The sequence below is a fragment of the Salvia splendens genome, chromosome 15 (assembly GCF_004379255.2).
Source record: "Salvia splendens isolate huo1 chromosome 15, SspV2, whole genome shotgun sequence".
NCBI classification, from domain to species: domain Eukaryota; kingdom Viridiplantae; phylum Streptophyta; class Magnoliopsida; order Lamiales; family Lamiaceae; genus Salvia; species Salvia splendens.
The window spans coordinates 14072761-14098747 of record NC_056046.1 but is presented as its reverse complement, the minus strand read 5'-3'; the positions used below and the strand labels follow the sequence as shown (position 1 = coordinate 14098747).

At 38.5% G+C, this 25987-nt stretch overlaps 1 protein-coding gene and 1 pseudogene across 1 annotated transcript; both read left to right on the top strand.

The window, feature by feature from the left end:
* The first annotated feature begins 1001 nt into the window (after window positions 1-1001).
* Window positions 1002-3749, top strand: LOC121767163 (annotated as a pseudogene).
* A 10625-nt stretch (window positions 3750-14374) lies between these two features.
* On the top strand, window positions 14375-17668 carry LOC121766729 (replication protein A 70 kDa DNA-binding subunit A-like). Its single transcript, XM_042162988.1, has 8 exons — window positions 14375-14524; window positions 14595-14673; window positions 15306-15390; window positions 15466-15586; window positions 15707-15840; window positions 15925-16045; window positions 17342-17485; window positions 17564-17668. The coding sequence occupies exons 1-8, from the start codon at window positions 14375-14377 to the stop codon at window positions 17666-17668; spliced, it is 939 nt and encodes a 312-aa protein (XP_042018922.1).
* Window positions 17669-25987: the final 8319 nt, after the last annotated feature.

Here is a 25987-nt window from a genome sequence, read left to right as displayed (position 1 = left end):
ACAACAACCAGAAATCACTGAAACAAGAGAACCAAAATGCAATCAACCTAATAATACCTCACTGTCCTATTCACTATCTCCATCTTTTTGGAGTGAATCAGCTCCCAAGCTTATTACTTCATCTTGATTATCATTATTTTCATCTTCACAAGGATCAAGCACACTCTTAACCTGTTAAGTATATAGTGGGAGAAGAGATTAAGAAAGCCTGCTTGATACAGTAAAAGTTTGAATTATGTTGGAATCCCATACGTTCAGAGCTAGTACCAAATGCTTGCTATTTACTCATATATTTACGTGAACAGTTCCTTAATTAATACTCTAATTAATAATTGTGTTCAAAAGCATTTATCAATCACTTTTAACTAACAAACTATGCTATTAACTGAAAAAGTGGCTAGTTTTTAATCATATGCAATCTAGAAACATTTATTTATTGTGAGACAAATATGACGGACAAAAATTTAGGTGATGTATTTAGGTTATGTGCACCGACAGTTAAAAACAAATTAGGTCGAAGAAAATCATCACCGTGAATACTCAAGAATAATTAATTGTATATACTGCTCCAATTTCATGCGCTGAAAAATAGATCCCAAAAAATTGGGGAGAGGTGAAACGGGCAGAGTGAGGAAAAGAGGAGATGAAACGGCGAACTTTTATGAAATAGAATTTAGGTTGCTGAAATTTTTATGAAGTATAATTTAGGTAAAAATTTAAAGGGGGTAATTTAGGCAATTGATAAATGATTAGAGAGAAATAATATTAAAAACGAGCATAAATAAGATAAAATATCACAAATCCCTTATTATGGAGAATACGCATTGCCTCGATCCTAAATTACGAAAGGCCAGTGAATTGAATCCCTAATTACGAAAGGTCGGCGAATTTAACCCCTTATTCTGAAATTTCTCTTATTTTGTTAAAAATAAATATTTTTATTCTTGAATTGTTCGTACTTTCACTTTTCATTCCCTAACAAAAGTATTGATCATCATTCATTTTCTGTGTTTTTCAGCTGCAAAATTGATTGGAGATGCGAATGCTTCGTTACTGCTTTCTTGCCTGGTTTGATGGAGAATCTCGATTCTTGCGAATGATTTTTCAGCTTTGAATGTCGAGGAATCCGATTATCATTTTTCTCTTTCTAGATAGGTTTGAATGTTGATGTACTGATTTGTTAAATTCTTTGATTTTTTGATTTGGTGGCGTTGCTGTTTTCAATTTGTTTATCATAAATTCTTTCGATTCTTTACTGCACATATCATATAAGCATCTCTGAGCATTCATATAGGACACAGAAAAACATATATAAACACACACACACACACACACACACTGAGAGAGAGGAGAGGTTTGAGAGGTTTGTTCGATTTGTTTGGACATCGGATTCCCTTTTTTTTCATTCTTTCTTGGTTTTTTCATTTCCTTGAAACTCACACACACTCACTATAGCACACATTGTTCCGTTTTTCTTGATTTCTCCTCATATAATACAATTTTCTTGGCATATATGATTGTAAGTGTAAATTGTCACATAGTTTGGGAAGTATACAATCATAGAGAACCTGGAGTGGAAATTTCTGATAGAAAAGGGTGAGTGCATTTGGAGTTTTAGACAAGGAAGAAGGAAAAAAAAAAGTGAAGGAACAACACTATTTGGGGGTTTTAGGGTGTGAAGAATGTTGGCTGGTTGTTCTTCTACATTGCTGTCACCAAGGCATAGATTGAGGAGTGAAGCATCTGCACAGTTTCAAGCTTGCCATATACCTGCCATGAGCACACAGAGGTTGGATTTGCCATGTAGCTTCGGTCGGAAAGAGGCGTCGCGACGGCAGCTAGTTAGGCAGGTTGGGATTTCAGTTGATAAGGGTATTGAGTCCAAGAGTTCTCTGAGGCAGAACATCAAGCTCCCTCCTGTTGCAGCAGAGAGAAGGGGTGAGTTTTGGGGGAGGAGTAAGAAGAGATATGCAGCTACAGATGAAGGGAGTAATTACATGAGCAGAGTGAAAAAGAGGAAAAGTGGCAATGGTAAATCTGAGGAAGAATCAGGTTAGTTTTTGAGCAGTGATGATTTCTGGTTACATGCAGCTACACCTCAGGTGCCTTTCTCTCTCTCATGCTCAGGTGAGGAGAGAGACGAGAGGGGGTTCTTCGACCTGCCTCCTCTCCCGCCTTTGTCGAACGTCCCTTGGTTTGATTCTGTTGTGACTGAGGTTACTGATTCAGGGATGTCTAAGGATGTGCATCCTCACAGGGAGGTCTCAGCCTCGGGTTCTTCGAGCACTTCCTCGGGTAGTCACAGCCTGGCTCTTGGGTTGGGCAGTAGTAACCCCACGGTCGAGCGTGAGGCCGTTGGCAATGGCTCGTCTTCTCGCAATCCGAGCGAGGTCGTGGCGGGGCACAATGGGAGTAGCCAAAGGGAGCATGAGTGTGTCGAGTTGATCGACTTAGTTGTGGCTTGTGTTGAGCAAATAGGCTCCAAGAACATTGCTGCAGCCAGCCATTGCCTTGCTAGGCTCGGCAAGCTTGCCTCCCCACGAGGTTCCCCTCTACATCGCCTCATCGCCTACTTCAACCGAGGCCTTGGCCCTGCGCGTTGCAAGGCTATGGCCTCAACTGTTCCACATCACGCCTCCTCGTGAGCTTGAGCACGTAGATGATGATGCGTTGAGGGTCTTAAATCAAGTGAGCCCGATCACCAAGTTCGTGCATTTTACTTGCAACGAGATCCTGCTGAGGGCGTTGGAAGGGAAGGACAGGGTTCACATCATTGATTTTGACATCAAGCAAGGCCTACAGTGGCCTAGTTTGTTCCAGAGCTTGGCCTCTAGAGCAAGCCCTCCGAGCCACGTGAGGATCACAGGCATTGGTGAGTCAAAGCAGGAGCTGATGGAGACAGGGGATAGGCTAGCCGGGTTTGCTGAGGCGTTTAATCTCCCCTTTCAGTTCCATCCAGTGGTTGATAGGCTAGAAGATGTGAGGCTGTGGATGCTTCATGTGAAGGAGAAGGAGACAGTGGTGGCGAACAGCGTGTTTCAGCTGCATAAGATGCTATACGAAGGCAGCGCGTTGAGAGAGTTTTTGGGGTTGATCAGAAGCAGCAATGCTCAAGTGGTTGTAATGGCCGAGCAGGAAGCAGCACACAATGAGGCCACTTTTGATGCGAGGCTTTTCAATTCACTCAAGTACTACTCGGCCGTATATGACTCCATTGATTCGAACCTCACCTTGGAGAGTCCGTCAAGGATGAAGATTGAAGAGATGTTCGGGCGGGAAATAAGGAACATCATAGGTTGTGAGGGGCGACAAACGGTTTGAGAGGCACGAGAAGTTTGACAAGTGGCAGCAGCTGATGGAGCAAGGAGGGTTTCGTTGCGTTGGAGTTAGTGAAAGAGAGCTGCTTCAAGGGCAGATGATGTTGAAGATGTACTCTTCTAACCACAATTATAGGGTGGAAGTGCAGCAAGGGTCGTCCTCGTCCTCGTCACTGACCCTGAACTGGTCGGATCAGCCTCTTTACGCAGTGTCAGCGTGGGCTCCGGTTAATGGTGGTGGAGGCTCGTCGTCGTCGTTGCCTCGTTGATGGTGGTGGTCGCCTTCAGTTATTCTTTTAAACAGAAACAGATATAATCGATTCTTTGTAGGTAGAAAAATGGTATTGATCATTCTTTCATTCGTTGCAGATATCATTTGCTTGAGGTAGTCAGGCCATCCACAACGCTGTTCCTATACCGTTCCTTAAACCACTATTTGAGGGCCCCACTGTACTTTTTTACTCCATTCCTTAACTAAGGAACAGAACCTGCAACCCTTCGTTCCTTAACCGTTCCTTAACCGTTCCTTAAATTACTATTCATTCAATTTCATTTTTTTATTTCCAACCCAATTCAATTTAAATAAACACACTTTAATAAAAAACAAACACACTTTATTAAAAAACACACAACATTTAAAAAAAATTCAACTTAAACTTAAAAAAAATAAAAAAAGCACACTATTAAAATCCTAAAAACATAAAAAACACAAAATAAAAAACACACAATTAAACGTGGGAAAATAAAAAAACTACTCCGCCGGCGAATCATCCTCCGGAGGCGGTCGAGGTTGAGGGGGAGTCGGAAGGCCAAGTTGTGATGCCATATACACAATTCCGTTCCACCAGGCCGTGAATTGGGCGTACGAGAAGCGGGAAGTGTCCGCCATTGTGGCGGTCATGTACGCCACCATAAGTGTGTCCGAGCCTCCCCGCGAGCCCGATCCCGAGGCCGACTGGCTTGATTCGCCTCGGCCTTTCCTCGCTCTAGACGTCTTCGCCGCCTTCGTCCCTTGCGGCCGACGGCGCCCACGGCTGGATCCCCCGTATTCGTCGGGCATTGGATCCCCCGTACCCCCAAACACCTGCGGTGTACCCTCGCTGGCCTCACCGGTGTCACCAGACGAGTAGCGGCCGCTCGCCGTGTGCTTCGTGCGCTTTGAGGTTGAGCCCGAGCTCGAGCGGACACCGCCGACCCACCTTTCCTCGTCCTTGACGAGCTGCCAAATATCAACATATTTGAACTGTAGACCGGTGTCCTGGTAGAAGACGCGCAAAGCCGCCCTCAGAATGTCGGAGCCCGAAGCTCCGCTTTGGTAGTTCGCCGCTTCGGCCGCGTAGATGCCGCAAAATTTTTTGACCTGTGCGTCGACTCGGCCAAAGTGAGCACGAAGCATTGTATATTTGCGCTTCCGGGCCCCGTTCGGCTTAGTCTGGTGGTAGACATCACGGACCTTTTCCCAGAAGCACTTGGCGGCTTGTTGGTTCCTGACGATGTGATCGTACGAGACGGTGAGCCAGGCGGTGTACACCGCATTAGTTTCTTCGTTGTTGTACGGATGCCGGCCCAGATCCTCCAGTTCCTCCTCCTCCTCCTCCTCCTCGGGTGCCTCAGACGCAGCCCTAGAGCTTCCACCGCCTCGGCTTCCTCCCTGGGTGGGTTCTACGGGGATATCCTCCCGAATCTGGGACAAACCCTGAGAAAGCCGCGAGCCGGGTGGTCGAGCGTAGGCATCCACATCGAAAGTGGGTGGTTGGTACCCACCCGGCGTCGCCGACCCCTGGGTGCCCGGCGTCGACGACCCGGAACCACCTAGTGTGTTGTACATGGTCTCCCAATCGCCGAACGCGTTGAGATCCCACCCACCGGAGTCGCCACCGCCGTAATTCCCGTCGCCGGACATTTTGTGAAGGAGATTGAAATAGAAAATTGGAGAGGAATTGATGTTGGTTTAGGAAGAGTAGATGTGTAGTTGTGTGTGAAATGTAATAAATTAGGTGTATTTATAGAATAAGAAAATAAAATAAAATAAAAAAAATTAAAAAAAGTTAAAAAAACGGTAATATGACCGTTTTAAAAAAAAATTTATAAAAATATATTTTTTTTTAAAAAAATTAATTATTGCGTCATCGGGGAGCGGGGAGCGCCACGTCGCCCGAGTGGGAAGCACGCACGAAGCGGGGAGCGCCACGTCGCCCGAGCGCGTGGCGGCACAAGCCGTGCCGCGTTCCGTGCCGTCGGCACGCGGAACGGAATGGGAGCGGAACGGTGTGCCGCAACGCGTTCCGCGGCGAAACCGTTCCGGCGGAACGGCACGCGTTGCGGGTGCCCTCATGAGATATAATTTAATGCTACATAGGTTTGTAGTTTTGTTTGGTTTATATTCTTTGATTCGTTTCAATGTATTTGTTGCATTTAGTGATCAATGTATTTTTTTGAAGATTATAGAGGCTATCATGTAATAACATGATTAATGAAAAAGTTCAATGTTGGTTTTTGCGTTGGAATACTTGCCTCTCGAATTGTGTAAGTCAAGTGATAAGCCCATATGAAGATAAGCTGTTAACAAAGAATTAAGTAAAATGAATACTCCATAGTGCTCCTAATTTAAATTCGATTGACGAGTTAATTATCAAAATTCAAATTCAAATTCGTTAATTATCAAAATTCCAAGTACTCACTTCGATATACTAATAGAATAGGATAACAGAAGAATACGAAATTAAAATCTAAGCTCCAAATATATTCCTCCCATCTCAGTTATATACCTTAACAAAGGATCGCGCTCTCGAGTATTTTTTTCTCTCGTTTTCAAGCACATGTTTGTCTTCTAGCTCTAATTTTCTTAAATAGTAAAGGCCAAAATTGGTCCTGAACATATATCTATTTTAAGATTTTGATCTTAGACATTATCTTTGAATTTTTGCATCCCAAACATTTCAACTCGGATCATAATCGATCCAAAATTAACTATTCCGTCAAATTATAACCGTCAACGTTTTTAATCTCGATTTTGACCAAATTAAGCTATTAAATATGATTTTTAATTATTGAGTGAGTTATATTTTTAGGCTCTATACTTTCAGCGACGAACATTTGCGGTCCCCAGACTATACTACTTGCTCGTTTCAGGTGCTTTTTCACTTTATGACCACATTTTCGAACAAAAACGCCCACCAAAACCTAAAGGGCATTTTTGTACACCCACTCTCCAAAAGTAGGTATTTATTTGATATTTATCTTAGTTTGGGTACTTTAATTATGATTTGTGTTTTATTCGAATAATTTTTGTTTGCATTGGTTATAGTGTGCACGGAGGCGGAACTAGTAAAAAGGGTGTGGCTTAAGCCCCTACCCAATTTTTTTTCTAGTTTTTCTTTTTCAAAAATTTACTAAATATTTACAAATTATGTTTATCCCTTACAAAAATTCTGCTGCAGAAAAGTAAATGGTCATTGTTGAATGAATGAGAAGGGCTGAATATGTGAGAGTATAAACTTACAAGTTACAGATATTAAAAATGATTTCCGAGAGCTTCAGGAAGAATGATATCATTTTACTATAATTGGTACAGTATGGAGACCGCAAATGATATTTTGCAATTATAGGGACCGCAAATGTTCATTGGAGTATAGAGCCAAAAAATGTAATTCACTTTTATTAATTTTGAAATTGGAATCATACTATATTCTACTCCATCCATCCCAAGTTATTTGAATTGTGTTTCATTTTGAATTATCCAAGTTATTTGAGTCATTTCTCTTTTGACTAAAAATAAAACCTCTAATCACATTTACTTTATTCTTTCTTTGACTTCACCATCTCTGCCCTATCTTACTTTATTCTCTTTTACCATTTATTTTATTCACTAAACACAACTTTCATAATTTAAATTAATCTCCCTTGAATCTTGCAACCAGCTTCCCCATCTCCGTCACCGCCACCGCCACCGGCTGCTCCACCGCCCATTTCAGATCACCCAAATCAAGAATCACCCCTCCACTCCTAATCCTGCTCTCTAAAATCCATCCCAGCTCCTCCACTGGAACCCCCTTCACCATTGAAATCACACTTACATTCTTGAAAATCCCATCCCTCTCAAATTCTCTGCTCTCTACCTTCCTCAGCAACTCCCTGGCCGCCCCCTCCGGCTCCGAATCCCCGACGAGAATCGGATTCCTTTTCTACCCCCTCAACATGATCTCCACCACATTCTTCACCTCATCGTTTAGCTGCAGACGGGGATTCAAATAGACGTTTCGATTCTGTGATAACTGAGGCGGATTAGAGAATAATTTGGGGGCGGAGGCGTTCTCAATTGCGACTTTGACGGCTGGGATGGGGAAGCTGGGAACCCTAATCTTATATTCACTTCATTTGTTTAGAATAAATAAATTAGAATATATGATTTCAATTTCAAAATAGTTAAAAATCATACTTGAGGCTAGGGATGTCAATTTAGCCCGCAACCCGTGGGCTGACCCGAATAGCCCGCCAAATTTATAGGGTTAGGGCTGAAAATTTCCAGCCCGATAAAATTACAGCCCGATTAGCCCGCACCCGATTAACCCGCAACCCGTTAGGGCCAGACCCGAAACCCGATGGGCTGGCCCGGAAACCCGATAAAATTTATATTGTTCTATTTGTTTGACTCTAATTCGACACTTCATTGGTTATTTTATAATACAGATTACTGAAAAAAATAACTTTCCATTTTATATATTAAATATATAAATTATATATTAAGTTTTTATTAATATAATAATAGATAAATGAATTAGAAACTTCAAATTCACTAAAAAAATATATTTAATTTCTAAACATGCTTTAAAATTTCTTGATGTTTATGTTTTATATTGCATAAATCTCAAATATTAGTATTTGATCATGTTAATATTTGAGTTTACGCATATATCTCAAATTTATTATAATTAAATATTTTACATTTTATAAATATAACTAATTTTTACCATTATTTATTGGATTTGATCGCATGTTAATTTTATCGGTAGCAACCCGATTAACCCGATGGGCTAGCCCGGAACCCGAGCTTTTAGGGTTAGGGCTGAACTTTTATAACCCGAAAAAATAACAACCCGATTAGCCCGCACCCGATTGACCCGCAACCCGAATAGGGTTGGCCCGAAACCCGGTGGGCTGGCCCGATTGACATCCCTACTTGAGGCCCTTAGTCCTGAAAATTTATCACTTATTTCTTTTTTCATCCGTCCCTAAAAATTTGTCACCTTCACTTTTACCATTTTTGGTAGTAGACCTCATATTCCACTAACTCATTTTCACTCACATTTTATTTTAAAATTACTAATATATAAAAGTATGACTCACACATCACTAACTTTTTCAATCCACTTTCTATTACATTTCTTAACCTTTTCAACCTACTTTCTATTACATTTCTTAAAACACGTGCCAGGTCAAATTGTGCCAAATTTTAAGGGACAGAGGGAGTACTTAGAGCATCCACAATGGTCTAGGACCTCCCATAGCCCTCACATAGCCTTCCCACTGCCACATCATCCAGCACTAAAATCCTCCTGCCACATCATCTGGACATGCAACTGGACATCAAATAGCTCTCACATAGCCTATCCACATCACTAATAACAATTATATAAATTTAATTTACAATTGTAGCAACATACGGAATTTAATTTACGAGATAAATACAGGAAAATTGAATAATACTATTAAAATTTCAAAAAGTATAATAATTAAAAAAATACATTTAAAAAAATACATAAATTTAAATAAAAACTAATGCCTTCCAATCCTCCGCGCCCACAACTCTTCAATTAAATCCTTTTAGAGTCGAATATGAGCCTCCGTCTGACGCATGTCGGCATGTGCTTGGAGGAGGGGTTCTTCATCGTGAGGTACCCCACCTCGTACGTTGGCGGCGGCGACGCCGTGGCTTGGACCGGCTTCATCATCGTCATTGGCCCAATCAGTCAGTTGTACATCTTCATCTTCGACAATCATGTTGTGCATGATAATACAGGCGTACATTATATCACCAATGCAGTCGACATGCCACAAACGCGTTGGTCCCTTAAATGCAGCCCATCGCGCCTGAGGCACACCAAATGTGCGCTCCACGTCCTTTCGCGCCGACTCCTGTCGCGTCACAAAGTAGGCCTTCTTCGCATCTGATGCGCACCGGACCGTCTTCACAAAGACGGGCCACCTAGGATATATCCCATCCGCCAAGTAGTAGCCCATATCATGTTGGTTGCCGTCGGCGACAAAACTGATGGCCGGATCGACGCCCTGGCACTGCTTGTTGAAAAGGGGCGACGAGTTGAGGACGTTTAGGTCGTTGTTCGAACCGGCTATCCCAAAATACGCATGTCAAATCCACAGCCGGTAATCAGCTACGGCCTCGAGGATCATCGTGGGATTCTTTCCCTTGTAGTCGGTCGTGTAGAACCCCTTCCAGACAGCGGGACAGTTCTTACACTCCCAATGCATACAATCTATGCTGCTTAACATTCCCGGGAACCCATGCTGCTCCCCGTGCATCCGCAGCAGATCCTGGCAATCTTCGGGGGTAGGCTTTCGGAGATACTGATCACCGAATACTTCAATCACGCCCTGACAGAAATACTTCATACATTCGAGGGCAGTCGTCTCACCGATGTGGAGGTATTCGTCCCACATGTCTGCCGAAGTGCCGTAGGCCAACTGCCTGACTGTCGCAGTGCACTTTTGAATAGGGGTGTGGCCGGGTTTGCCAGCCGCATCGTGCCTGAAGCGGAAATACAGATATCGCTGCTCCAAACCGTTAACAATACGCATAAACAAGTCCAGCCTTATCCTAAAACGACGCCTGAAATGGTTGGCGTTAAAACGCGGCTCCTCTGCGAAGTAATCTGTGAATAGGCGCTGATGTGCAGCTACATGATCACGATCAACCACTTGTCGACGGCGGACAACTGGTCGTGGGCGAGGTACCGGCGGCTGCATATAACTCTGTATCCATCGATCAACCTCACGACTCGTATAGGCATCTAGCTCTTTGTTCAACATACGCTCGTACTCATCAGCATCCCCATCACTACCACCACCACTACCACCGGCATTACTCATTTCTTAAATTGATCTTGTACAGAAAGAAAGATAGAGAGAGTACTCGTTAAAACAAGTGGTGCGAATGAAAATGACGTCCAAAGCGCGTATATATAGTGTTTTCGAAAAAAAAATTAAATTATGACGCCGGTCTGACGCCGATCCGGGGCCTACAATGGCGCCGTGAGGATCGGCGTTAGAACCGGCGTCACCACACGAATCGGCATGGGTACGCCGAAATTGACGCCGATTTCGCCGACGCCGGTCGCAATGGTTGGCGTCAGAACCGGCGTCGGGGAAAAATCGGCATCGCGGTTTTGACGCCTCCATTGCTGATGCTCTTAACAACTTAATTTGGTCAAAATCGAGATTAAAAACATTGATTGTTATAATTTGACGGAATAATTAATTTTGGACCGATTGTGATTCGAGTTGAAATGTTTGGGATGCAAAAATTCAAAAGATAATGTCTAGAATTAAAATCGTAAAATGGGCTTATGCTCAACCAATTTTGGTCTTTATTCTTTCTTAAACGGTGTTATTTGTTGAACTTCATTGTTGATTTGTAGTAATTAAGTTGGGAAAGACTTCCAGAAGCTTAAATATTTTTTATTCTTTTTTAAAAATTTCATCGACATTTTCCTTAGTTTGCTCTAATAAGTTACTAATATTTTTAAAATTTAACTTATAAGTACTCCCTTCGTCCATGAATAGGAATCTCGTTTTTCTATTTTAGTCCGTCGTGAATAGGAGTTCTCGATTCATTTTAACTATAAATGGTAAAAGGGTTGTCACAACCGCATTTTGCTAAGGATAGCAAATGCGGGTAAACCGCGACTAATAAGAGGGATTAAAGAAACGGGGAAAGAAAAAAGGGGTAGAACTTAAGAATACGCTCAAATGCCAAGTCAAGTGACATCATAAAATAAGAGCCAAGTATTCAATTACAAGGACTTAGAAATACAATAAGCAATCTTATCCAAATAAATCAGAGTTTCGATGATGAGAGAGAGTAAAATTTTCTCTTAGCAAAATACAGCGGAAAAAGTCCTTACTAAACGACCTCGTATATGAAGACACGATCCGTTGAAAGATCCACTTGATTATTTACTTAACATCGACTCAGATCATCACCCCTTCACCTTGATGTTCAACCTACACATTTAAAAATACATATAGGGCTCAGTACAGGAGTACTCAATGGACACGTGCCGAAAATCAAAACATACAATATATAGTTGTCAAGCCATGAACAGTAACGCACGGGATTTTTTCTTAAAAGGCCCGAGATTACTAAATTCATTGTGAGCTTAAAGTTCACCTGCACACTAAGTTCTTCAAATTCATACCATCTCTGAGAGTCGTGTAACGAGAAGGTGGCCACCTTCCATGGACACCATAGCCGGCCAGCCCTCTTGGATGGCTCACAGCCCTCGTGCACATTATTCCGAATAGGATTTGTGGTCCTATTGGGAACCGAATTCGTTATAAAGTTTTGGGGTCGCCAAAACCAACAGGCATACAACCCAACATATAGGTCTAAAAAACAAATATTTTATGTCATGACAACAACTTGAAAATAATCACAGCTCCATTTTAAGAAAATATGATATTTCATAATTTCACAAGTATTTGGTTTATATCCACACTAATGTGCTGGATATTAAAAGAAAGCACACCTGATACGCTTATTCCTCAATTAAATTTCTCTCGTGTTGGCCTCAATTTGCCCTCGAGCAAAATCCCCTTTGAATATAAATAGCATAGCACCCTAATTAGTACTTGAAATATTTCTCTTGAGAAAAGAATGCATGCATCCTATTGGATAGCACCTATATCTTAGTCTCGTCTCATAGAATCTCTAATCCTTTCTCGGCTTTACTAAGTTGTAGGATTTAATTATTCACTTAACTAAATCCGGAGAAATTCCATTTTCTCGAAAATAATTGCTTGGGTAATTATTTAATAAAGTACGGATCTTGAAAATCCCTTCTATTTCTTTCTTCGAATTTTCTTTAGGCCGCCCAAGGCGTTGCAGGGTAACGCCGGTCGGTTCCTCGCATCCCCAACTTCATCACTTTCTATCTTTGGAAACTTAATAACTTATCCTGGAATTAAATCAATAATCAAGCTCCAAACCGAATTTTACAATTAATTCCAGTCCATAGTAAATTAATTAGGCCCAGTCTATTAATTAAATGAGGCAGTCCAACTCCTAAATTTGTCGGCCCAACTACTAAGTAATTAGAGCCTCTCCTTACTAGCTCAAATCTCAAAAACAAAGCCCAACAATTAAATAAAATCAGCCCCAAATTGTCAACTAGCATACTAATGGAATAGGCCCAATCGGTTCTTCTCCCTTCTCAATCTTCCCATCTATCTATACACATATAAAGCCATAGTTTTAGCTGGCCCATTTTTCCCTCTAACTTTAATAAAATTTGGATTGATCAATATCACAGGAGTAATTTTTACTCATATTTTATAAACATTTATTACATGTTTTCATTGTTTTAATACATGAAAAGCAATTTCAGATCACCAAAACAGCTTTAAAGACCGATGTAAATGAACATGTAAGATCCAATAGATATATTAATAAGTCAATGTGCGAAACAGTTTTTAATAATTACTTTTTAGCTAATAAACCAAACAATCTGAAATAGTGTAAAGTAAACTTGTGCAAGATTAATGACATAAGTAAAGCTGACAGATTCTTGATTCAATTACAGGCGAAGAAATATCCACCATGAAAAAGGAGTGTACATTTCACATTCCTTTATACATCTATCATCTAAAATAGGATATCTTCTGCTTTGGTCTTTAACCATTCAATCCACTGAAGTCCTACAGAAAAACAAACGTGAAGCAAACATTCTCATACAGTTAGAGTGCCAAAGGCAAATAAAAACTCCAATATTAACTTCTGGAGCACACAATTGGTAGGGAGTAATTAGAAATATACAGACCTGATTTTAATTGACTAATACAATCATATATTTAAGACTAAAGTCCAATTTTGGTCACTTACATTTGCCCTAAAATTCTTTTTGATCCCATACATTAAGTTTGTGACCTTTTGGTCCATAACATATTGTTTTGGTACCTTTTGGTCCCAAACAAGGTCATAAACTTAATGTATGGGACCCGAACAAAATTTTATGGATAATGTAGGGGACCAAAATTGAACTTTAGTCCTAGATTATAATTAAGTTATTGATTTGGTCAAACATTTTGACTGTTAATTTTAACAGAAATGGGTTATTTTGGACCAAAACAATATGTTTGGGACCAAAAATTACCAAAACAATATGTTAGAGACAAAAGGTCACAAACTTAATGTAAGGGACCAAAAAGAATTTTAGGACAAATGTAAGGGACCAAAATTGTACTTTAGTCTATATTTAAAAATAAATCTCAAGAAATATAAGTTGACAGGTACACACCTTAACAATTTGATAAGTACTCCCACTGTACCATTAAAGATGACTCACTTTCATTTTTGGTTTGTACCAACCAAAATTGCCCTTTTACTAAAAATGAAAACACATTTATCTCTACTTCATTCCCTCTCTCTTATTTTACACTCACCACTTAACACACAAAATAAAGTTGCATAAAATCTCGTGTCGTCCAAGGAAGAGGTCATCTTCCTTGGGACGGATGGAGTACATACTTATTGTTATAGTCCAATACTAAGTTTTACATGACAAATAATAAGGCCACAAGTTGCAGCAAAACCAAGAACATCACTAAATCTGAAGTTAAACTATTGAGCTCATCAAGAAACAGTGCTTATTACACATGAATCCATTGAAAAACTAATTTTAATCCAATATCCAAAGGATATATTTAATATCAGATTCAAATTCAAATTTCAAATAATAAGCCAAAACACTCACACTCCTCTATAAATAGAACAGAAGACAAGGACCAAATGCACTCACCATTTCAGATTCTAAATTCCAACGATGTCTCCTTTCTTTACTTTGCTCAAAGATCTTCAACCATACACTTCTAAGTGGGTAATCAAAGCTAGATGTGTTAGAGCATATGAAGTTTCTGGAACAAGCAACAAGATAAATATAAGCTCCCTTGATTGTGTTCTTGAAGATAAGGAGGTATGGATCTAAATTTACAGTTTTATTATCAGTAATAAGATAGTCTAAAGTTTTACTTATTTTGTTGCAGGGGACTCAGATTCATGCAAGCTTCCCACGTGATATAATGCATAAATTCAAAGACCAAATCAAAGAAAACAAAGTGTTATGTATTCGCAATTTCTTTGTGAATAAAAACCGTGTAACAAACATAATCACTACAAACAAAAACCGCCTATTTATGAACTCAAAAACTGAAGTTCTTGAAGTGGAAGACTTAAAATTCCCAGAACATGTCTTTCAGTTCAAAACTTTCAACAAGGTGGCAGAGATAAAAAGAATTGATAAGGAGCCACTATTCGGTAGAATTTCTTTTTCCTTTAGTAAATTTTGTTAAAGCTTTATTCAAAATATATAGAAATTTAATTTATTTATTGTCACAAATATAATGGGTGTTGTGGTGGATACTGGAAATGTGGTGACACAAGGAAACTCTAAACTCCTAGAGTTGCAGATAATGGATAAGTAAGACATGTTGTGCTTTGACCACCTACTGAGTAACATATTAAATTTTTATAACTATGCATAAGAAAATTTACTACACAGTGGGGAGACCACGTAGACTCTTATTTAAATCAAATGGAGACTACTAACAATAAAACAATTCCAATCATAATTGTGAGATTCTGCAAGGTCTAACATGTTTAAAGGAAATTATTTAATTTGTACAATAACATATATTTGATTATACATTATAGATACTTTACATTTTATAATCTAATATTTGTATGATTAAATGCAGGTGAAAAAAGGGTTGGAACATATTTCAATGTCTCCAAAGTGCTCCTGAACTATGACAGTAAAGAAGTACATGATCTACGCAAATGGTAAACAAACACATAGTAGACAAACATTTTATAAAGAGAAGTTATTAAATCTATTTTAATATCTATATCTTATAGGTTTTCTGGAGATGCAAGGATTAATCTTACAAAACAGAATGTTGGAAAAATTATGAAAAAGGCTCTTGGTGAATATGAGGATCTAAAAATAATAAGCCTTGAGGATATACTTTGCTTAGAGGTGCTTTACAATATAACATACACATTTACATTCTTCTAATTGCATATTAGATAAAAAAAATTACTCCATTATGCAATTAAGTTTGTTGATGCATGCACACATGAAGGAATATGTGGAAAGATAGAGACAGTGTTTCCTCACTATGGGGAATGGTTCTATTTATCATGCAAAATATGTGGCAAAAAAGTTGATACAGCAGGAGAACAGTACTACTGCAACAAATGCACTAAACACTATTATGAGGCAATTGAAAGGTATTCTTTATTTTAAAGAAGTTTTATCCTTTATATATTTATATTTTAAAAGAGTAATACTAATAAAATTGTTGATGTCTATAGATATAGGTTTGTTGTTAATGTAGTAGATTCAACCTTCAATGCATCACTACTGATATGGGACAGAGAGAGTCGTCAAATGATGGGAAAAAAGGTTGGAGAGGTTGTATCAGCAGATATGGAGGTATATAAATATATATAAAATAGAGTCTCATTATTCATAAATCTAGTCTTAATGACCTAACTAGAGACTAAATCAGGGTCCTTAGATCTAATTTTTAATGGATGAGATGAGATGATGTAGTGAAAATTTTCGCATTCATTAGTTAGCTGAATTACGTCAACCGAGGGTATTTTTGTCAAATTACATTTATAGTTTATTACTTCATCCAGTAGATTTATTACTTCATTACAATAGTTAATTACTTCATTCCAGTAGATTATTACTTCATTCCACTTTGAATTTGAATTTGTTTAACCTTTTACAAAATTTAAAGCGAATAGACTGTGTGAAGTGTTTTCAAAATGAAGTATTTATTCTTTATTATTATGTCAATGTTGATGAAGTTATAATCTCATTTAGTAAGATAATGGACTGAAGTAATAACCCAATTGAAGTTCAATGAAGTAAAATCCTATTGTGATGAAGTGGTATACTTGTTGAATGAAGTAAATTCACATATGAATGGAGTAGTGATCATTCTTCCTTATATGCTTAAGTATCCCTTAAAGTAATAACCTAGTCGAATGAAGTGATAAAACTATTTGAATGAAGTAATATAATAGAATAAAATGAAGTAGTGATATAGTCAAATGAAGTAATATAGATAGTTAAATAATGAAGTACTAATAATCTAAGTGAATGAAGTAATAATGTAACTGAATGAAGTAATAGTTTAGTTGAATGAAATAATATGTAAATCTAAATAACGATGATTTTTATATTTTTTCTTCTCCAAATTCGTAGCCAATAACAGTACAAGTTGAATAAAATAATGAAGTACTAATCTAATAGAATGAAGTAATATTCTAGTTGAACGAAGTAGTATAGAAATTTGAATAATGACGATTTCCGCACCAAAATGCCTTCAATCAACCGCGATAATTTCCACCATAAATTCTTCAAAATCAATGACCAATTACCTCAATTTAAACACATCATTACATTGCATTGCGTTAGTTAACTAGGTATATTACTCTACTGCTACCGAATCTACAATTGGTAAGAATATGTTATTGATGAATACTACTCCACAACTCGTAGTTCGGTCTTTAATATTGGTTAGACATTGATCACAACTCATATAAAATATATACATATATAAGTATTAAATAACAATAATTTAGCTTTGAAAATCAAATTTATTTTCAGGTAGGAAAGGAGGACTTCATAGCATCAGAAATTGAAGAGAAAATTCTTGGAAAAACTTTTCTATTCAAAATTATTGTGCGTAATGACATGGAATACAAAGTGAATTAGCCTTTCAGTGTTATCAAAATGTGCACTATGCCACATATAATAGAGAAATACATGACAGCATCTCTTATCTCGCATAATACTGAAGTAGGAGAATTAAGCTTAAATTTCAGTGACCTTCTCTTTGGATCAGACATTCTTAATGAGGTATGTATTAACAAATATACTATTAAACATAATAAATTTTTGGAAGGGCTAACATATTTTTGGTTGTTGTATTGGCAGATGAGAGTTGATAGCATGCATAAATCTGTTACATCAACTAAAACATTTGCAAAAGGTGAAGAATGGATTATGAAAGCATCATCACTCGAAAGAAAGTTGGAGTAAGTTTGGGAGAATCAACTCCTTGGCTGATTTTGGGGCTCGATTAAGGTGGGGGATAATCTGATTGCTCTATTTTTGAGCTAGTGAGTGAGCTGGGGTACATTTGTCTTTGATGAAAATTGGGGATGAGACAAGGTGGCATGCCTTACAGCCTTGGTTTGTGGTTCTGGGCTGTCTGATCGGTCTATCTACCTCTTCACCTATGAATCTATTTTTAACCCCTTTTTGTGTTACTTTGCTGGGTCTCTCTTGGAATATTCGAAGCCCCTTGATTTAGAAGTATCAAGCACCTTTCTCTTGATCTCAAATCCTTTTTTCCAACAAAATACTTATATCATTCCAAGTCGAGATTACATCAATATGACTTCATGCGTGGGGTTCTGAAATTACCACGACATGGGATTTACTAGGATTTATTATACTAATTAAATCTTGATTTTTATCCAAGAAAATTCGGGCATCACAAGAGTCTTATATTCCACTAAATCATTTCTCTCTAATTTCATTTAAAACTAATACTCTCTCCATCCCACAATAATAGTCTTATTTTGCCATTTCGGTACATCCCACAATAAGAATCATATTTCATTTTTATTATAAACGGTAGAAGGTCCTACATCCACCAACTTATTTCACTTACATTTTATTATAAAACTATTATATATAAGTGAGACTCATATTCCATTAACTTATTATATCTACTTTTCTTTACATTTCTTAAAACTCGTGGCATAACTAAATAGGTCTCCTCTTCCGGGACGGAGTGAGTAGTATATATAAGGGAGACTCATATTCCACTAACTTTTTTTCTATCCACTTTTTGATACGAACATAAATTTACAAGCATATCTCCCATATCTTATTATTTAGTCTATTATTAATTCATCATATATTCCCATATATTATTTTCTTGTTTAGTAAGTTAGAGTAATTCTATTATAAATATGAGGTATTGTTATCTTTGAGAATCAATGAATGAATATCAGAATTTACGTCTGTTTCTGTTTTATTTTATGCACTTTGTTTAAAGCTTAGTTGTCAACGGGATTCTGCCTCACGGGACTTCCAATTTATCGTCTCCGGCATCGTGATAAGGGAATTATCCTTATCACTTTTTTTTAAATATTTCTTAAAACCCGTGCTATCAAGAAATGAGACTTCTAATGGCGGACGGACGGAATGGAATAATTATTTTCGTCGACATATATAGAAATCAAATTAAATAAAGAAAGGAGAAGTAGGTTCGAGAACTGTACAAAGTTACCTAGACCTGTTTGAACTAAAGTTAAGGGAGTATCAATTATTTAAGCTTGTGTTGATGAGCTGTATACCATTGTCGTTTTGCAGTTTAATAGAAGGAAAACGACAACGAAGTTTCAATAAGCCGTCTTCATGTTTGGCAAGTTTAGGTAAACTTCATGTTTCACCAACAATAATGCATATCTATTTTTTTTAACTACTACTAGTACATAGTATATCATTGTTTACATGAGAGTATAATTACCAAATTTAAATGTTTGATCTTGTTATTCGATGTTACACAGAAATAAAAATACAAACACAATTTGTTGGAAGATCACACAAATTGTACAGATAAAAACATGAGACGAACATGAAATGTTACACAATTTTCACACAACACGTAAAATTTAAACCTTAATTAGAAAATATACTAATAGTACTATAAAACATAGAAATAATAGTAGTAGCTAGTCTCTTAGTAGAATCCTTCACCGAATTGCACCGTGTACGGTATATGCATAATTACTTAACCTCCCCAAAAAATGAAATTTTTGCTCTTTTAGGATCCAAGCCAAATCATTTTCATTTTTTAAGTGCAGTAAATTTCAGAGATGATTCATTCCGTTTAAATAAGTACAGAAACATGACACAATCCTATCAAACTGCACAGATTGAATAATATGTCACACACTCATGTCAATGGATAAGTACTACAGTTTAAGGCTTATATATGTCTATTGCAACATGTAATATCACAATCCCATCACACCTACCGTATCAAACTCTACTAGTATTCAGGCATATAAAGTGACGTTGATTTAACTATGTGATTCTATGCACTTAATTATCATTTTAAATCATAATTTTACACAGATGTAGTCCATGAATTCTATACACTAATGTGAATATATCGAACTTCAGTACTGATGTAAAAATAAGGGCATTAGCAATGAGGCGCCCTATAGGGCGCCCTATGCACCGCCAGATCATCATTTTATCCTCCTACTCTTTCACCTACAGTAGGGCGCCCTATAAGCCGCTCTAAATGCGTCATAAGCATTTTCTTTATTTGAATATTTAAATAACTATAAAAATTAAAAAAAGCCTTCATTTCATTTAAAATTAATACATTATAATACGAATTAAAAAAAATACCCATTCTCAACGACGGCGGTTACGGTCTCAAACTTCTTCAATCATGTCGTTCATGAGCTGAGTATGGTCTTGTTGGTTGCGCATTGAGGCATGTCTAGATATAACCTCATTGAAGCCCGTCGGTAATCCTCGAGCGTGGGGCGCGATCGCCGTGCTGGAGCTAGATCCACCTTCATCATCGGCCCAATCGGTGACGCTTCCACCTCGTTTTTGACTATCATGTTGTGCAAGATTATGCACACATATATGACATCGGCGATGACTTCCTTGAACTAGAGACGCGTCGGCCCTTTCACTATTGCCCACCGTGATTGGAGCACACCAAATGCCCGCTCCACATCCTTCTGTGCCGCCTCCTGCTTTTGCGCAAATAAAACTCTCTTCTCACCTATTGGGCAGTTGATCGTCTTCAGAAAAACAGGCCACCTTGGGTATATGTCATCGGCCAAGTAGTACCCCATGTGATATTGGCACCTGTTGACAGTGAACTCGATGGCCGGGTCGTTGCCATTGCATTGCTCGGTGAAGAGGGTGGATGAGTTGAGGACGTTGATGTCGTTGTTCGACCCCGCTACACCGAAGTAAGCATGCCAGATCCAGAGTCGATGGTCAGCGACGGCTTCGAGGATCATCGTCGGGTGGCTGCCCTTGTATCCACTAGTAAATTGGCCTCTCCACGCCGTCAGACAATTCTTCCACTCCCAGTGCATACAGTCGATGCTCCCTAGCATCCCAAGAAAGCCGTGCGCCGTCTCGTGCATCTTCATCAGGCCCTGACAATCCACAGTAGTCGGCTTTCGCAAATATGTGTCGCTGTAAGCCTCCACAACTCCCCTACAAAATCTCTTCAGGCACTCGCGGCCAGTTATCTCCCCGACGTGAAGGAACTCGTCGAACATGTCCGTCGTGGTACCGTAGGCCAACTGTCGGAGTACAACCGTGCACTTCTGCAACGGCGTAAGTCCGGGTCTACCCATGCCATCTTCCCGATACTGGAAGTATTCATTACGTGACTCCAACGCCTGGACAATGCTGAGAAAAAGATAACGATGCATTTTAAACCGGTGGTGAAAAACAGTCAGGCCCCACCGTGGTTGCTCGGCAAAATAGTCTGCAAATAGACGTTCGTGAGCTACGGTGTGGTCGCGGCGGACAAATGTCCGACGTCGAATAGGCCTGGGGATCTGCTCCGCCACCGCCGCCTCCTCCTCGCGCTGCATTTCGGCTAAGCAATCCGCCGTTGCGTCATTAACGGCATCGAATAAGGCTCGAGTCAAGGTCCGACTAACGCCCTCCGAGGTACTCCAGTCGTCGTCGTGATTCATTTTTATTTGTGAGAGATGATCGAAATATTCGTATGGAAAGTGAGAGATGAGAGAAATGTTCGTATGAAAAATAGAATGAGAAACGAGGTTTAAATAGACAAAAATTCAGAAAAAAAAATGAAAACGTGTTGCATCGTCCGCGTCGCCCACAGTGGGAGGACGATGCCCTATCATCCGCGTATTGTCCGCGGACGATGCATCGAGCCACCCACAGTGGCGGGCGATGGCGCGCTCGAGGCATCGGGCGGCCTATCGCCGCCCCATTGCAAATGCCCTAATAGTAGTAAGATATTATTGAAGAATTCCGTATTATAAAGTAGTAGATTGTTATATACATGTAGCAAAACTAAAATAAACTGTACGAAGCTCTGTTGTTTGTCTCCCTTGATCATGTATATAAATTATACTACTACTCACGAAAAGTTCAAAAGTATCTCAACTAAAATTGAATTGAAGAATTTGAATTTGGAATATTTCAATAATGAGATTGTTTCATTTCCAGTATTATTTGAATATATATTCATATAGTATACTATAATTCTTGTTCTACAATTATCATATACTCCTACTCGGTTTGCAATTTCAACTAATTGATCAATGTTGGTGCGATAATTTTTCTATGCATATTTTTCACTCCCTTTGTTCCTTCTTCATAAATGTCATTTTGATTTTTAAAGAATGAGACAAGTTATCACTGTCCCACATGTTCTTATCACTCGAAGATAATGTACCAAATACAATGTCACTACATAAAAGAGATGATAAGCTGTCATGTTGAGAACTTATCAAACCTTCAATAATAAAAATAATTTAGAATTAACAATAGAAAATTACTCCGACAAAGATTTTAAATTGGTGAATAGATTAAAATTGTGACGCACACTTACGTGGAATCTTTAATAGGAACTTATCTAATCATTTACTTTATGAATAATTAAAATGTATGCTAATGGAGATGGATAATGTGGGCTGTGTATGCGGCTCTGATTATTATATTTTCGTTGGTTTTAGACTAGGGATGAGCAAAAAAACCGGAAACTGAATATCCGAACCGAACTAAACCAAACCGAAATTTTGAAATTCGGTTCGGTTCGGTTCGGTTTTAAAAATAAAAAAAAATCAGTTTTTCGGTTCGGTTCGGTTTGGTTCGGGCGAAGAAAAAAATCGAAAAAACCGAAAAAATCGAATTATATATATATTCTATTAATTTAATATATTATATTATATATAATATATATATTCTTTTAATATATTCTACTATATAATATATATTATATGTATTATTAATTTTATATTATATATAAATATTCTATTAGTATATATAAAATAAAATAAAATAAACATATATAAATATATATTTATATTATATTTATTTTTTTTTCAGGTTTTTCGGTTTTTTTTCGGGTTTTTCGGTTTTGTTCGGGTTTTTTCAGTTTTTTAAGTTCGGTTTTCGGTTTTCGGTTTTTCGGTTTCGGTTTTTTTCGGTTTTTCGGGTTCGGTTCGGTTTGGATTTTGAACTAAATTCGGTTTTTTGGTTTGGTTTTGGTAAAAAACCGAACCGAAACCCGAATGCACACCCCTATTTTAGACTAACACTAATAAAAGTGTTATGTTGCCGAAAGTGTCCCATACAAATTTAGTAGTAGTATTTTATTGCTGAAGATTGTTAGAGCATCCACAACCGTGTTCTTGCCAATGGCACGGTTGTGGGCCCGGCCCCACTTTTTCTGCCTGCTCTCTGGCAAGAGCACAACACCCACAGGTGTGCTCTTCCGCAAGGGCGAGCACAATTAATTTAAAATTCAATTAAACAATAACATTTCCATAATAATATAATTCATTAAAAAAACCTAAATAAAATTACAAATGACAAATAAAATAAAAACGACATAATTAAAAGCCTAAAAATTAAAATTTTCATAATTAAAATACTAAAAATTAAAAAAACCGCTACTCGTTGCCGAATTTCATCCACATGTGGTTAATTAGGTCTTCTTATAACTGAATGTGGGTTCGGGTATCGCGCATTGTGTGCCTTGTCTCGATCCTCTGGCCAACCGTCGTATGCTCACCTCGGCGTGGGGGAGACCTCGCTGTTGAGCTTCCAGCTTCATCCTCGTCGTAGAAGCTAGCCGCCCTCGGTCCTTCGTCGGCTATAATCATGTTGTGTAAGATAATACACGTGAACATGATGTCGGCGATATTATTCACGTACCACAACCGAGCCGGGGCCTTCACAATGTTGAATCGGGCATGAAGGACCCCGAAGGCTCTTTCGACGTCTTTCCGCGCGGACTCTTGACGCTGCGCAAAAAGAACCCGTCTTGGGTCGTGCGGGTTGTGGAGCGTCTTCACGAACGTCGACCACCTTGGGTAGATACCATCGGCGAGATAGTAACCCATGTGGTATGTATTTCCGTTGATGGTGAAGTCGATCGCCGGTGCTACACCATTCATCACATCATTAAAGAGTGGTGAAGAATAGAGCACGTTCAAGTCGTTGTTGGCTCCGGTAACGCCGAAATATGCATGCCAAATCCAAATCCATAGGCGGTAGTCGGCGACCGCCTCAAGGATAAGTGTTCGGCCGCCGCCTTTGTGACTGCTTAAGTGTTGCCCCCCTCCAAGCATTCGGGCAATTCTTCCACCTCCAATGCATGCAGTCAATGCTGCCAAGCATTTCGGGAAAGCCATGGACTGATTCGTGAAGACAAAGCAACCGTTGGCAATCATCGGTGCTGGGTGCCCGAAGGAATTCATCCCTGAAAGCTGAACGAACGCCCTTGCAAAAATTCTTTAGACAAAGGATTCCAGTGGACTCACCGATATGCAAATACTCGTCGGAGATGTCGGCCGTTTGCCCAGTAGCGAGTTGTCGGATGGCACACGTACACTTCTGCAATGGTGTGATACTTTGCCGGCCGGCTGCATCTGGACCTGTTTGGAAGAATTCAACACGTGCGGACAATGTGTTGACAATTCGCATGAACAAGCGCTTTGACATGCGAAAACGACGCCTGAAGTAATCTGCCGGAAACCGCGGCTGGTCGGCAAGTAGTCGGCAACGAGCCTTTCGTGGGCTCCCTCCCGGTCACGATGGATGTAACGGCGATTTGATCTAGTTCGTTGAGGAGGAGGAGCGGGGGTTTCGCCGCGACATATGCTTCGTAAGCGGCACGATGTTGTTCGTAGTATTCTTGTTCTTCGCGCTCCGCTTCCGCCATAATATGGGTGAAATCCATTTGAGGTTTTGAGTGAGGGATGAATGTGTTGATAGTTTGTATGAGAATTATGAATGAGAGATGAATGAGAGATGATTTGATGTGATAAATGGATGATGAATGTGTGTATTTATAGATGATTTTGGGGGAAAAAATTTTAAAAAATCAAAAAAATTCAGAAAAACGGGCAAAAAAACGGCCATGTTTTTGGGATTTGGAAATTTTTTTTTTTTTATTTTTTATCATTATTTAAAATTAATTAACGATTTTTTTTAAAAAAAAATATTCAAAGGCAACGGCTATACCGTTGTCCAATCGTGTGCCGCCACGTCGACTACTCGCTGGCACGGTGCATCGAGCAGTGCCGTGCCAGCGGCGCGAGCGCAGCGGCGGCGAGCCTCGTCCTCGCCGCTGGCACGGACGGCGGCCTTCTTCCCCACTACCGTTACGGATGCTCTTACGCTGCACATTTGTGAATACTACGATTCAAGTTTAATTGCTTAAATTCGGTGCAAAAATAAAAATTAATTACTTACTTAAATTTGCATCCAAATCGAATGTTAACTTACCATTCAAATTTTTTTGTATTTCGGAAGATTCTAGAGTACTCCAATCCCTCTTCATAAGAATGAGGTGGAGACACTAAAACTTATTAACAAAATGTCAATTTTCAATACTAAGGGAAACATCAATAAGTCATTTTATTTGATATTTTGTGAAAATTTGTCATTTATCTCGTTGTTCCTTAAGTTTATAGAAAAATGACTTGAATAATCAAATTACAACTTTTAAAATTAATTATATGTCAACTCATAACTATATTATTATCTCTGTTCTTGAAAAATTTGTCACTTAAATTTAATTTTTGATCATCCCACAAAATTTGTAGTAGACCACACATTTTATTAACTCATTTTTATTCACATTGTATTATAAAATTATAAAAATAGAACTCACATTCCACTAACTTTCTCAACTCATATTCAATTACATTTTTTAAAATCCATGCCATCAACACGTGACAAATTTTAAGAGACGAATAGAGTATCTTATAAATTTGGGCCTCAAATTTATGCTTGGTGTATACATTCATGATGAGATAATTAAGTAATAAAACATCTCTATTATTCTGAAATTTGTTAAACTACTGTACTAGTAACATAATAGAGGTCACTCGACAATAGAAGTTACATTCATGATGAGATAATTAAGTAATACTAGTAACATTATAGAGGTCACTCGACAATAGAAGTTTCTAATTCTCGATTCTCAAATAAACGTTTATTCATAAATTGATAAGATCATAGGAAAATTGATATTAAAAATAAATTAGCATATCATTATAAATAATTTTGAAATTCTTTTATTAATATATTACT

Bases quoted from the DNA above. Each gene is read 5' to 3' on its own strand.
- LOC121766729 (XM_042162988.1), top strand. From the start codon at position 14,375: ATGTCTCCTTTCTTTACTTTGCTCAAAGATCTTCAACCATACACTTCT. The intron at 15,391-15,465 runs GTAAACAAACAC...TATATCTTATAG, and splicing joins GTACATGATCTACGCAAATG to GTTTTCTGGAGATGCAAGGA. The intron at 17,486-17,563 runs GTATGTATTAAC...TTGTATTGGCAG, and splicing joins GATCAGACATTCTTAATGAG to ATGAGAGTTGATAGCATGCA.